The 13,711-nt window shown below is 50.0% G+C and overlaps 1 protein-coding gene across 2 annotated transcripts; it reads left to right on the forward strand.

Moving 5' to 3' along the window:
* The first annotated feature begins 57 nt into the window (after positions 1-57).
* Positions 58-13,530, forward strand: DRAXIN (dorsal inhibitory axon guidance protein). Of its 2 annotated transcripts, XM_075437524.1 has the most exons (8): positions 58-556; positions 7,036-7,517; positions 8,845-9,032; positions 9,586-9,697; positions 10,055-10,144; positions 10,381-10,470; positions 11,914-12,020; positions 12,504-12,592. In XM_075437524.1, the coding sequence occupies exons 2-7, from the start codon at positions 7,058-7,060 to the stop codon at positions 11,982-11,984; spliced, it is 1,011 nt and encodes a 336-aa protein (XP_075293639.1). In that variant the 5' UTR covers positions 58-556; positions 7,036-7,057; the 3' UTR covers positions 11,985-12,020; positions 12,504-12,592. The 2 variants fall into 2 exon arrangements, with proteins under 2 accessions (XP_075293639.1, XP_075293638.1); XM_075437523.1 differs by lacking the exon at positions 11,914-12,020 and having other exon boundaries at positions 61-556; positions 12,504-13,530.
* Positions 13,531-13,711: the final 181 nt, after the last annotated feature.

Below are 13,711 nucleotides of genomic sequence, written 5' to 3' on the forward strand. Positions count from 1 at the left end.
CCCGGCGGCGGGAGGAGCGCGCGCGGGGCGGCGGGGGCCGGTCCCCGGCGCTACCCCGCGCCCCCCGCGGGCTCCCGGCCGGCGCCGCGGCCGCAGCTCCCTCCGGTGCGGCGGGGCTAGGTGCCGGGCTTCCCGCCCCGTTACCGTAAGGCGGAGGCCCTGCGGGGAGCGCGGCCGCCGTGCCCGCCCCGACGTGCCGGGCAGGTGAGCGGGGACCGGCCGCCCCTCTCCTCCCCCCCCTCCCCGGGCCGGGCCGCCTTTGTCCGCGTCCTTTGTCTGCCCCGTCCCCGCCCGGGGCAGGGGCCGCTCCCGCCGCCCGCCCCGCGGAGCCCCGGAGCCCCTCCGCCCCTCCCCGCCGCACCTCCCCCCCGCACCATGCACCCCAGTCCCCCGGGATTCCCGGCGTCCCCGGTTCCTCCCCGCATTCCCCCACTGCCTTCCCCCTGTCTCCTCCTCCTCCTCCCCCCGCTCCCGGGTCTGAACACCCCCGGCCCGCCGGCAGACCTGCCTCCCCTCCCCGCCCGCCGGGCTCGGCGCGGACCGGAGCTGCGCACAGGTAGGCACCGCCGCCGCGCCGCGCTCACCCCGCACCCGGCCCGGGGGGGGGGGGGGCGGCGGGGTGCGCTCCCCCGAGCTGCTTTCCCTTGGCTGTGGCGGGGACTGGGGAGGAGCGGGGGGCTCTGTCCCGCTTTCTGTGCGCCCGCAGCAGACAAAGGCCGGGGCTGGCAGGGACCCCCAGCGCTGCCGCCGCCGGGACGAGCTCGCTGCGCGGTGCCCCGGGTCGCGGCGGCTCGGCTCAGCGCCGGGAGCCGAGCTCCGAGCCCGGAGAGCGCCGGTGCCCTCAGCCGGCCCTGCCCTCACCCGCGCCGGGGAGCGGGCTCCGGCGCTCCCGCCGCGGTTCTGCCGGCCGGCAGCGCGATGCGGGCACCTGGCGGGGGTGCGGCGGGGGCCGCGGGGCTGCCTCCCCACCACCCGACTGCAAGTCCCGGCTACTCTCGGGGCTACCGCCAGCTCCCGCCCCTTCCCCGGCAGCAGAGCCCTCCCGGAGAGCGGCACCGGGCCTCTGGCCGGCGAGCCCCTCGGGCACCCCAAGGGTACGGCCTGGCTCTGAGCCAGAGCTGCCGGGGAAGTGGCCGAGGGGCGAAGGACGCTTCTCCCACCGAGGCATTGTGTGTGCGGAGCCGCGCGCCGCCGTGCTCCGAGTACCCACGGGTTATTCTCTGCTCTTCCTCTGTTGATAAAAGTGGGATCTCGTTGCTGAATTAAATCAATTTGGCATCAGTTAATGGCTTATTACAGCTAGTAATTCATCATGTAGGATTTAAGTGACATTTATCCAATTCACACCTGAAGTCTTCCGTCAGCCAGAGGGTTTAATGGAAATGGTTTTGTATTCCCACCTCCTCTCCCTTGCAGAAGCAGGCATTAATCCTACATGTTTTGGTTCAAAGCGAGAATGACATGCAAGGAAAAATGTTGAAAGCACAGCCGAACTGTTCTGCCAGTCAGGACACATCCAGTGCTCCCCGCAGTGAAGATCGGGCCAAATCTGCCCCCATTCTTCCCTCTCACACTGGTGGGTGCTCTCCAGGCGGGAGAGCAATGACCTTTGCTATTGATTGTGTCTCATTTGTCACTAGGCTTTGTGCTTTAAACTGGGGAGCCTTCGCTGCCGTGCTGACAGCAAGCGACTATATCTTGGATGCTAATCTCAGACTCATTGCTATTTTAATCTCATTATTGGGTAGAGTAGACTCTGTTTGAGAGCAGGTCGCCTATGATGGCTGCGTCAGCCACTCCGTGAAGTCCCAGAGGGAAGCAGAGCAGAGGGTACTGCATATTCATTCATGTGCCCCTCTTCCCCTTCAAATGCAGTGGCTTTCTGGGCTGCTCTGTCCCTGGACGGTGTCGGTGCTGCACCCTCTCTGCTCGGGCACTGGCACTGCGAGCAGGGAAGCTCTCTGTGCTTGGCAGGGAAGGCACAGGAGAAAGGGTGGCAGGGCTGTGGCTGACAGTGAGAGGCATGGAGTGACTAGAAGGCTTTGCAAGGTGTCTGGTGTTCATCAGAGCTGGAGCTTAGCAAAGACCTAGTGACAAGTACAAAACTGCCAGCTCACTCACAGGTCTGGGCTGCAGGAGAGGGTATTTCCTGGGCCGTGCCGCGTGAACAAGCCACTTCTGCCATCAGAAGCCTGTCAGCCAGAGCTGGCCGGTCAGGGGAAGGGACTGCCTGGGCCAGCAGGTCAGCAGAAACAGAGTCCCGGCTCCAGCCCTTCAACCAGTGTTGAGTGAGCCACATTTCACGTGGTCACTGGATATGAGTTGCCCCAGGAGGATGCTTTGTGGAAGCACAGGGGCGGCTACAGCTACTAGTCAACCTCCTGCAAGCCTGAATCTCTATGTCTGGCTCTTGTGCCACTAGTGCAACTGGTGTATTAGTGAATTTGGCCCTTTCTACAGTGGAGTGCTGTTTGGTGATGGCAGAAAGTCAGAGAAAACAACCCAAGCAAAAGGAGAGCAGGTGTTTCAAAGGGTGCTGGTGGGATTCAAGTAGCCTAGGCTAAGTATCTGCAGAGGGGAAATCTCTCACACCAAACACGGTCATGAGGGACAAGGAAACTGTGGAGTCAGATAAATATGAAAGGCAAGGCAGGGAGGAAAGGTGTCAAAGGGTACAGGAAACCTAAGAAAGCAGGAGGGCAGCTCCAAAGAGGGACCCAAGAGGACTGGAGATCTGTGAGCAGGGGACTCTGCTGCTCTGTCATCCCAAGGATGTCTGAGCCAGCAGCAAGAAAAATATTCTTTGCAAAGTGAGTGTGCAAGAAATGCTGGAGAGAAGAAAAATGTTACTACTTTTGCCACGCGGAGGAAAAGAGAAGGGTGCGTATAAGATTACCTGTCTGCTTTTGGGAACCCTAGAAACCTGAGAGAGATCCCTTTGAAATGGGAAGGTCTCTTGGCAGATTGTGTACGAAGCTTCCCAGCATTTGCTTCCAGAAACAGAAAAACAGATGGAAAGAGACCCAGCAGGGAAATGAAATCTCATTTATCCGCACAATGCCATCCTCCTGGCTCCAGCCAGCTCTCTGCATGTCAGCTACCATAGCGCCTAGCCCATCCGTTCTGCTCCAGGCCTGCCCAAGCCCATCCATCACCCTGTGGCTTCTTATTTACAGGGAGCCTGGCACACGAAGCTGGGTTTATTGTCTAGCACCCCTGCCACACACGCACATACACACAATACCCATGCAGATGCACATACACTTGTCTGTTGCTGCAGCTTGCGATTGTTTGGAGTCCAGGAAATCTTTACGCACTCCTGCCAAAGTCTGAGCTTATCAGAGCCAAAGAGAAATGTGGCCCAGAGCACATGCTTGGGTCTAGCTTGGTTCAGCCCTTGAGCATACAAACTGCAATATTTGTGGGCTGGGGTGATAAAGGATCTTGATATTCTCTATTTCTTGGTTCAAAAGTTTTGTTCCTCTTGGCTGTGACATGAAGAACATATGTGAAAAATTAAAACTAGGACTGCCCTGTATCATGTTTTAAGTCAGATATGTGAATGAACGTAGATGATCTGATGTTCCTGCTTTGTCAAATACAAAACAAATGCAACAGGGGCAGTTTCAAGCCTATTTCAGAGCCAAGGTGACATAACTGTATCTACAGAGGGAAAACACGCCTGAGTTTCTGTGTACCTACTCAGCCCATGGCTGCCTTGCACAATTACAAACAGAGAGCAGAGTAATAGCAATTGTACCAGTGATTCCAGTGACAGAGACTGCCCGCAGGGAAAGTTACCCAACATGCAAAAAACCCCCCAATTTCCCTTACAGGATTGAGACCATCCATTACTAACCCAAAATGGATCAGAAATAGAGGCTGAGAGACAGCACTGCAACTCACTCATCAGCCCTCAGCCTGCACCCTGGGTAGCTCTAAGGCCTTATCTTTGCTTTGCACATTTTCTTGTTAGTAGGCAGATTTGCTACCTCGAGAAGCAGGTGGCTTGTAGTCCTGAGGGTATATAAGGAAGTGCAAGGCATTGGGTGGAGTAAGGAGAATGTAGGTTTGGTGTTGTGAAGAACTACAGGGGCACCTTAACTGGGCAGCTACTTCAGCTATTTCCTTTATTAACATTTGAACTGTAAGAAGAGGATGAATTCTGGACTTGTGACTTGTGTGTTTGTTTTTGAGCAATGTAGGAAAGGCATCTCCTTCCAAGGCCAGAATTCTTTCTGCCTGGCCTATGTCTCAGGGCACAATTTCACCCTTTGCAGAACAGATGCATCAGCAGTGTGAGAACATCGCTGTCGCCTACATCAGCAAGCCCGCAGCTAGCACACTCTTCTTTTGCAGACAGTGGCCCTGACAGAGGAGAGAGTGAAGTTTACTTTAGTGTTCAGACATTGAGGACCTGAGCACTGAGAGAACTAGGGATGCTGTTGTGTTACCTAGCTGCCTTTTGGAAGCATGAATTTTACGGCTTTTGTAAGGTGAGAAAAATGAAGAAGGTAAGAAGAGGTTTCTGAAGTTAAAGATAGATCAGGGCATGGAAACAAGTGATTAAGAGAAGGCTGGGACTTCTGTGCCTCTAGCAGAGCAGTGTTGCATTAACCCAAGGAAAAAAATTTGTCCATGCACTGTTTCAGTTTGACCAACAGCTCAGATCTCCCCTGACAACAGCACAGTACAGGTATTTATCTGCATTATTAATGCAAGGTTCCCAGTGACACAGTAACACAGCACATTCGCCTGCCCTCTCAGCCAGTGCAGAGATGAGGCAGCCTGTGCGCTCTAGCTGCACTTTCGTCCTGTGTCATGCCAACAAGACAGCTGGGCAGCTTAAATAAATGCCCGCTACACTTTGAAGCAGACCTTCTGTTTAGCTGCCCTGCAGCATTTAGCTGCTTTCTAGCTCCTGCTGAAAGCCAGAATCTGCAGCTAATGTGCCTGCTGGGTTCACCATCAAAGGGCTCATGTCTGTGTGAGTGAGACTGGAGACACCTGCCTTGCATTCTCTTTGCACTTGTTCTCTCCTCTTGGTATTTTGCCTACAGATGAAAAGGTAAGATGCTGTTTCTAGCTCTTTGAGTTGTTCTGAGTGATGCCTTGATCCAGCTGGTTTGCTCTGGTTCTTAAAGAGAAAATCCTAGGAAAAAAGCAAAGACCATGGATGCAGAGCTTGGGTTTTGCTTGGTTGCCATTTGTTCCATTGGTTTTGAAGGAGGACTTCAAGTGCTTTGTTACCAGATTTAGCTGTCAATCTGGTTTTCCTTTGTCCCAGGTAATTGCCAATAAAATACTATTTCATAGTGTTATACCACCAGCAAATGAACTACGCAGCACCTCCTAAATGAGTCCTCAAGGAGCAGTCCTTTGTAGCCAGTAGAAAGACCTGATTTTCAGAAATGGCATTAAAGAGAAGGCCCCTGTGCCACCTACCTCTTTCTGGGGCAGGTCTTGAAAATTTGCTCTGAGGCTCTGAGCAGTAACAGAGCTGAATTTTGGAAAGGCAGAATTGGCTGGTGAACAAGCAAGCAAGCTTTTCAGTTAAGAGGATGAAGACAGGTTTCACTGACTCAAAACACTCCACATCAGTTTCATAGGTTGAAAGAAAAGAGGAAAGGAAGAACCAAGGCTATTCTTAGGGTGTCTCCTGTCAGCTCCACAAAAAGGCACTGAGATGGGCCTCAAAGGATGTTACCTGCTGCCCTTCACAGGTGACAATGGCTGGTCAAGCAGCAAAGCACCTGGAGGAGGGAGTACAAGCCACTGTAATTATGCAGCAAAGTGGTTCACCAGATGAACAGACAGATGGAAATCAGGCACAGCTAGGGGCTGGGGTGCAGGAGAGATGGGGGCGAGGTTGAGTGAAGAGCTGTGGCTGTAACTTTCTGACAGTATTTCTCAAATGTAAGGATAGGCCTGGCTTTCTGACAGTCAGTGTCACAGGGAACTCTGGCTTTAAGCATTCCTTCTTGCTGCCCAGATTGAGAGGGAGACTCTGAGGAAGCTACCCCAAAGTGAAAGGCTGCACTGGAAATGCTGAAAATCCCTTTCCCCTTTTTGTAGGGAAGGACAGGGGAGAATGACTTCATTAGAGAAATCTCCAGTTTGTGCAATGTCCCAAAGCCACTGTCTTAAAACACAAACACAGGGACAAAGGAAGACCCTCAAAAATACTACAGTGAAGCAGAATGAATGAGAATAGTCTGCAGCCACTGTGCTGAGGGACTCAGTCTCCGTGTTCTTTGGACTTAAATTACCCTCGCAGTGACAGCCTCACCTGGCGGGGTGAGGTGAAGTGACCTGTGCAGGGTCAAGGAGGGAAAGTGGGACAAGCCTGCCCCTTGATCTTTACACTAGCATCCTCTGTTCTCCCGACAGCAGATTTGTTTCTCTGCTACACTGTGAGGTATCAGCACAAACTTTCCAGTGTTTTTTCCTCCCTTGACCAGTTTCAGCCACCCTGAAGCAGTATGTGTGTGTGTGCGCCTGTCTTCCTCGAGCTGCTCAGGGCTGTTGCTGGTCCTGCGAGGCCACCATCTGCCTCCAGTTCTGTTCATCTTGACATCTTCCCTGCAAGGAAACCAGCTGTGAGAAGGGGCCAGTGCCAGCCAGGCCGAGGATGCCAACCCGGCAGCCCTGGCCCGACAGCCCGTGCTGTGCGGGCGGCTCCGGAGCTGTGGCCCGCCGGAGCCAGCCTCCCCAGCCCCTCAGATGGTGGGCTGTGAATGGGAGGGTAGGGGGGCTAGTCAGGAATCAAAGGGAAATGTCCTACTGATTGATGGCCCTCATTTGCACATGAAACTGGGACCTCTCAGCCCTGCAGGCCCTGCACGTGTGTCTCAGCTGCTGTAACCAGGGCTGGGAGAGGAGGAGGTAACTAAGGAGGAAAAAAAACATCACTTCCAGCTCTGGACACCATAACTATTTTCATCTAAGTGTCCTAGGTCTGAATATTGCTTGCCTTTACAGTTCCTAGAAGTTTGTTGCTTATTTTTTCTTTTTCTTTTTTTTTTTTAATTGCAGGTGAGGCAGAGCATCCAGGATTATGGCAACTTCTTCCACCTTCCTCTCTCCTTTCCTTTTCCTGTGCGTGCTGGTTCTTTCTGACATCAGTCTTGCAGTCTCCCTGGACCCTGGCACAAAGCTCAAAAATGTCCCAGAGAGCAACAACCATCTTCAAAACCAAGAGATGTGGCTGCAGCAGCCCAGAAGTGGCCACCACCACAAGCATGGCTTGGCCAAGAAGGAGAGGGTCCATGCCATGCCACCCAGAGGGCAGCCAGCTGGGGAAGAAGCCGTCAGAACAGGTAGCGGAGCTCCAGCTGTGGAAGAGCTGGCAGCAGAGGGACAGCCAGCAGCCCTGAAACAGAATAAGGATGTGTTCCTGGGTTTTGAGTTCCCACACCCTGAGAGGGAGAACCAGTCCCCTGGGTCTGAGAGAGCAAAGAAGCAGAACCGAGAGCATCGGCGACACAACCGCAGGGACAGGCTGAAACACCACAGAGGTATTTGAGCTCCAAGTGAAGCTGAGGCTGTTGGGTCCCTGGAAATGAGTGTCACGTGTGGGGGCAAGAAGATGCAGCTGTGGTTGAGCCACATGGGTGTGGGGAGGGAGTGAGATGCATGCCTGCTCTGGGGAGAAATCTGCCAAACAAGAGGCACAAGAAAAAAGGGGAACTCCAGAACCAGAGGTTTTTACTGCTGGCTGCAATTTTGTGAAAATGACCTGCTTTGCCTTAGAGAGGGAGCTCTGAAAGTTCTGAGGACTTGAGGGGTTGTTTTGGGGTGGCTTGCTTTCATTTTTTGCTTTTTTAGCAAATAGTTCAATTTAGGAACAAACATTCCAAGCCATGCTTAATCTCTCCACTGACTTCAAAATATGACCATAACTAGAAATAACACAAAACCTGCACTTCAACATCAGTTTCTTCTCATCAGAGCTTGTATTATTCTATATTTATGCTGAACTAAAAAAAATATACATTTTTGCATATGTGAAATTGCACAAATTACTTCAAAATGTTGCTTGTTTTTGACTGGGACTGCTTTCCTTTGCAGGTCAAGTTGTGGGTGCGTGTCTCTGTTGTATGGTATGCTCAGTGTGGTAAATCTTTAGTTCTATTAAAGCCAGGCAATTTGTGTCAATCTACACCATTTGACAAGCTGGGTGTCAGTATCCCTGAGTTCCAGCTATCACTTCTCCCTGTGTCAGTAGGAAGAGCTCTATTGTCTTCTCAGGGGACTAAACAACTCGTGTTAAGCAATATAGAAGAGTATGCAACAAAGCTGGTTTGGAGCAATATTTGCAGACTACAAAGCAGGCTTTGTTTCTTTGGTTTAACTTAAGGTCTATATTTAAATTAATACTTAGAAAAAGCAGGGATCAGGCTGTGAAAATACTCCTATTTCAAGTTAGGTAGGTCCTGACTTGAGCTAAATTGAAATAACCCACTACTAAAATCAAATACGAATGTGTTCACAGGTATTTGCAGCAACTTAATCCATTGGCTTAAAAATGCTTAAACAGGTACATTTTGTACTCTTGAGACCATACAAAGAAATCCTTTGCTTCTTAAGCTAGAGACAGACATATCTTCAAGAAAGTGTGATTATGTATGACTTAAGTGTGTAAAAATCAAGATGCACATACTCTGGACCTGATCTATCACTTTAATAGCACGACTGTTTTACACTGGTCTAAACAGCAGCTCAGGGTGGTAGAACACTGGCCAGTGGCTGGATGAAATTTGAATTCCTTTGACTCAGATCTATGGCACACAGTAAGAAAAGGGATGAGAAAGCTAATGCTGCTGTACCTGTTGCCCTCTGCAGGGAAGACTCCTGATGCTGGGCCAAGCTCCCTGTACAAGAAACCTGAAAGCTTCGAGGAACAGTTTCAAAACCTCCAGGCAGAGGAAGCTACAAGCCTGACTCCCACTATGCTTCTGATCACTGCGCTGGAACTAGCTGTTTCCACAGAAGAGCCTCCTGTTCTTCCAGCCACATCACCACGGTCACAGGTAAAGAGACAGCTGGTAACTGCACTGTACCTCTGATGCAGACAGAAATCTCCTGCAGATAAGGTCCAGTTTCCTTTTTTTTTTTTTTAAGTTAGAGGTAAGTGCTTGCTTAACACCAAAGCCCTCCCTCAAAAGCAGCTCTCTGTCTTGGAGACATCTAAACATCTCTTCTTCATAAGCAGTTAATTTAGTCACTTCTCTTCCCTGCCCTACCTCTCCCTTAGCTAGCCATCTTCATTCAGCTTCAAGGCCCAGAGAGGCAGTAGGAGCACTTGTCTGGAGAGACAGCATGTCCTAATGCTCCTTGCTCGCCTTTTGTTCTAATGTAAAAGCAGTGGAAGCTTCCCTCTTGGCTTCAGCTGCAGCAAGGCAAAGCTCTTCCCTTTTGAAAGTGAGATGCCAAGAATCCCCAGTGGACAAGACGGGGTGGGGAGGTGGTGGGGGAAATCACAAAGCCTTTTTAAGGTCTAAAAGCACTGGAAAAAATTGCAAAGACTTCAGTGTCACTACAGAAGTGTAATCCCTTGTCTCTCTGGTTTCTTGTGGTTTGCAGGCCCGCCTCAGGCAAGACGGGGATGTGATGCCCACCCTAGATATGGCACTCTTTGACTGGACGGATTATGAGGATCTCAAACCAGAAATGTGGCCATCTGCTAAAAAGAAAGGTGCTAAAACCTCCCTGTCCTCTTTCCCAAAAGTTATTCTGTAAGGCTCGTCCCATGGTTAGTGTTGACAGATGTGCTGAGAGATGTGAAATTATAATGGTTGGGAAAGAGAGAAAAAGCATAATGCTGATTGTGTTTTGTGCTCAGTTGCAGAATGTTTCTCATTTTGGATGCATAATTTGAGGGCAGAGGAAAAATGATAGATGGAGGGTTGAGAAATAGGGAGGAGATTAGACTGTGAAGGGTTAGAGTTCAAACTCTTGATGTTTGAGGCTGATTTTACCCTGGAACAATGTAGTCTCCAAAATAAAAACAGCAGCATGAAATTTTCTATCAGCATCTGCTTTTTTTCCATAGAAAAACGCCGCAGTAAGAGCCCCAACAGTGGAAATGAAACCATGACAGCTGAAGGAGAGCCATGTGATCATCACCTTGACTGCCTCCCAGGTCAGGATCAGCTTGGTAGAGTCACTTCTCCAAACATGAGAGTGTTTGAAATTCAGCCCAAGGATCCTGATTTCTAATATTGACAGAAAGTGGTATGCAGAGGTGGAAGGGCAGAGGCTCTCTAGGCGTGCTGCGGGAACAGTTGATGTCTGTACCGTGGAGCTGTCATGGGTGTCAGTAGCCCTGCAAGGGAAGGGGATAAATGAGCTCTGCTGACCCTTGTTCCTGTGTTGCAGGCTCTTGCTGTGACTTGCGTGAACACCTCTGCAAACCACACAATAGAGGCCTTAACAACAAATGTTATGATGACTGTATGTGCACTGAAGGTGAGTTTGGCTCTTTGCTCTCCCCCTTCCAGCTGGCTTCATAGTTGGTTGCACTGACTCGGAATAGTGTTTTGTGTGTGCAAATGGGAGCCAAGCTCTGCTGCTCTTAACCTTTCCCTGCCACCGACTCACAATGTGACCACTGAGTCATCTAGGATATCTTGTTTTCCCTCCTGAAAGCAAAAATCCTGATACTTACAAACCTAACAGAAAAAGCCACAATATATTAACACTTCAGTGGTGCTTTCAAGTATCATAGGTTATAAAAACAGACTAGTATCCTTATTTTACATGGCCTTATGCCTAATATGGCTTTCCTGAATTAATTTCAACTGAACATGTAGCAATTTAGTAGGTGTGGGCAGGACACAGACTTTTGTTTCTTAGAACCATATCTGAAGAATCCACTGAAGCCTTTAATAGACAGTTGTATTATGAAGATGTTGAAAAGCCTTCTTCTAGTCTGAACATGCTTAGGATCAGCTCCAGGCACTGGGTCTTGTCTGCTAGAGCAAAACTCTGGTTGCCAAGGTTCGTGAGCTGTGTTGGGTACTTAGTGACTTTGACCAGGTCATTCACCTACTTTTTACCCAGATAAACAGACTGCTTTCCTGGAGTTGCAATGTTAAATGTCTTCACCTTGGGTGTGTCATGTAACACTTGAAGTTCCTCACCAGAGACCATGTTCTGACAGATTAGCCTAAAAAAGTGTTTCTGCAAGCCTAATGAGGGCTGCCCCAGCCCTGCTTTATGCTTAAGCTAGTTATAAATTAATGCCAAATGTGCATTCTCTGTAGCATTAAAAAGATCCCCAGAGATCCAGGGTCCAGATAAAATAGACAAGACACTTGGATAAGGCAGAGCTCTGATCTTGCGTGCTCTCCTTCTGGGAGGCCAGACTGCCCTGGGGGGGATTGGTAATGAGGGGCAGAAACCCAACTTCAAGGTAGCTGGTCTCAACATAGCCCAGGGACACGCACTCCTAAAGGCTGCTCGGTGACCTGTGACATCGGCTGGGTCTCCCGTGTGCAAGTACTCAAGGACTGTGTACATGGGCTGTTTCATTATAAAAGGTATAAATCGCCAGCCTCTCCCACTCTGGGAGTGCTGGCACTGTTGCTATCTGCTGCCTGCTCTGGAAGTAAAAAGAGCTGCAGTTTCTAGAATGATCAAATCGTCTCCTGACAACCGCAATGACCAGATCCTGGGCTACTGAAAATCCAGGCTTTTGTGAGAATTATTTACGCATAGGCTGTACCCTGTCTGCCCCAACTAGCTACGCATTCTGGTGTAACAAAGTCAGACAATAGACACCAAAAGATTAATCTGCCAGTGCTAGAAACTGATGAGTTACCCTAACCAGAGGCTCCCATTGCCTTCCACGGCCATGACAGAATATGTACTCATGTTTTTCACAAATAAAATGCCTTTTTTCCCCTCCAGTATTCATCAACGCCATATCATATAGCTTCCTTCAGACCCTGCACTTCGAGCATCCAAAACAGAGAAACTGACGGAGACCGGCAGTGAGCTTTGGATCAGACCTCCCAGTAATAACACTTCAAAGTCTTTTCCCTCCTCTTCTGAAGCTTCAGGGAAATAAATAGCAAGGGGACCTCCCTAGCCATTGCTGCTGCACATTAAGTCTATAGTAATTTCCCAATGGAGCGATCACTTAGACAGTAATGGGAAGTAATAGGGGGAAGCCAAGCAGGGCTTCCATAAAATCGCTGAAAACAATCAGGATAATTCATTGGTATTTCAAGAAGCGAGTGAAACCTTCTGCCTGAGCCAATGAACCCCAAACCAGACCAGTGAGCCACACAAAATAGCAGAGCCCAGAAAGCAATATGCCCTGCCCATGTGAGGCGTTTCTCTCCACCTCAATTGACACAGCCCAGGCTTCCCAGTCCTGGGACTGTCCCCAGTCCAGCAGGCTGTGTCATGAACTGAGGCCAAGAGCTAATTGTTTGATGTTACTGCTGTAGTGAGCCCTGGTCCCTCCTGCTCACTTATGCGTGTCTTTTCCATAGGGCTACGCTGTTATGCCAAATTCCACCGGAACCGAAGAGTGACCCGGAGGAAAGGGCGCTGCGTGGAGCCCGAATCGGTCAACGGAGAGCAGGGATCATTCATTAATGTTTAGGAGGGTGGGACTCCTACCTGGATGGTTGGGAGCGGGATCAAACTGTTTCTATCTAGCAATGGGAATTAGAGGAAAAGGTCAAGCAAATGACTGAAGCTGCAGGCTCTGAACATGCCAGGTTCCAACAAGACTGAAGCTCATGTTAATTATAAATAGTGGCATCAAACTTTTCTGTATCAGGACTGCATTCCCCCTCCCTTCCCTCAGCGCATTCCTGCCATTGAGCTGGGTCCCCCTCTCGTGGTTAGTAAGAGATGATCATGACTGCCGTTCTGATGGTCCTGGCAGAAGTAGGCTCTGCAGTTTCATTTCCTCCTCTCAATAGAGGCAAGACATGAAAGATCGTTCTGGTCAAAGGGCATATGAGCCTAAACTTTACCCCTTAACTATTGTTTGAGAAGAAAGGTAGATCCTCCCTCCTTAAGGATCAGAGGTTCCTAGAGGATAGGAAGCTTGTAGCCTCCATGTGGAATCAAAGATGGGAAACGGATCAGCAGGAAGCTGGCTGCCCAGGTGAGAGGGGACCCTCTGACAGAGCTCTTGCTCTCTCCCTTGTTCACTGCTACAGACAGACATTCCCTAGCTGTTACACACTGCCACTTACTACCTGTCTTCTTTGGGAGCATCCAGTCCCACTCCTTCCTTCCTTTCTTGTTTCCAGAGAACCACGTAGTTTCTGCAAGGGTGTGGCAAGACATCCCCGCCTGCAGCTCTCACTCATTTAGTTATACTGCCAAGTCTGTTATTTTTAATGACATTTTTAGGAGCTTTCTGGGGAAGTGATAGTTTTCCTAGTGAGCCAAAAATAAGGTTTTTGGTAACAGGAGATAGGGACAGGCTGTTCCATTGTAGTAAATCCTGTGACATGTTGCATGTGTGTTTCCATGATATGTAAATAAAGATATGATAGATTCCCTTTGTGCAACTCTTCTGCTTCTTCAACTGCACCTAAGAACGTGGCAGGAGCCAGAAGGACCTATAAGGGAGCTGGCCAGCAGGTAGTATTGATGACTTCAGGTAATCGCACACAGCAATTGTGCCACTTGGCAGAAAAATTTCCCTACCAAAATTGGGGATCCAAGCTTCCCTGTATCC

Source organism: Opisthocomus hoazin, chromosome 16, assembly GCF_030867145.1.
Source record: "Opisthocomus hoazin isolate bOpiHoa1 chromosome 16, bOpiHoa1.hap1, whole genome shotgun sequence".
In the NCBI taxonomy this organism is placed as follows: Eukaryota; Metazoa; Chordata; class Aves; order Opisthocomiformes; family Opisthocomidae; genus Opisthocomus; species Opisthocomus hoazin.

Bases quoted from the DNA above. Each gene is read 5' to 3' on its own strand.
- DRAXIN (XM_075437523.1), top strand. From the start codon at position 7,058: ATGGCAACTTCTTCCACCTTCCTCTCTCCTTTCCTTTTCCTGTGCGTG. The intron at 9,698-10,054 runs GTGCTAAAACCT...TTTTTTCCATAG, and splicing joins GCCATCTGCTAAAAAGAAAG to AAAAACGCCGCAGTAAGAGC. The intron at 10,145-10,380 runs GTCAGGATCAGC...CCTGTGTTGCAG, and splicing joins TCACCTTGACTGCCTCCCAG to GCTCTTGCTGTGACTTGCGT.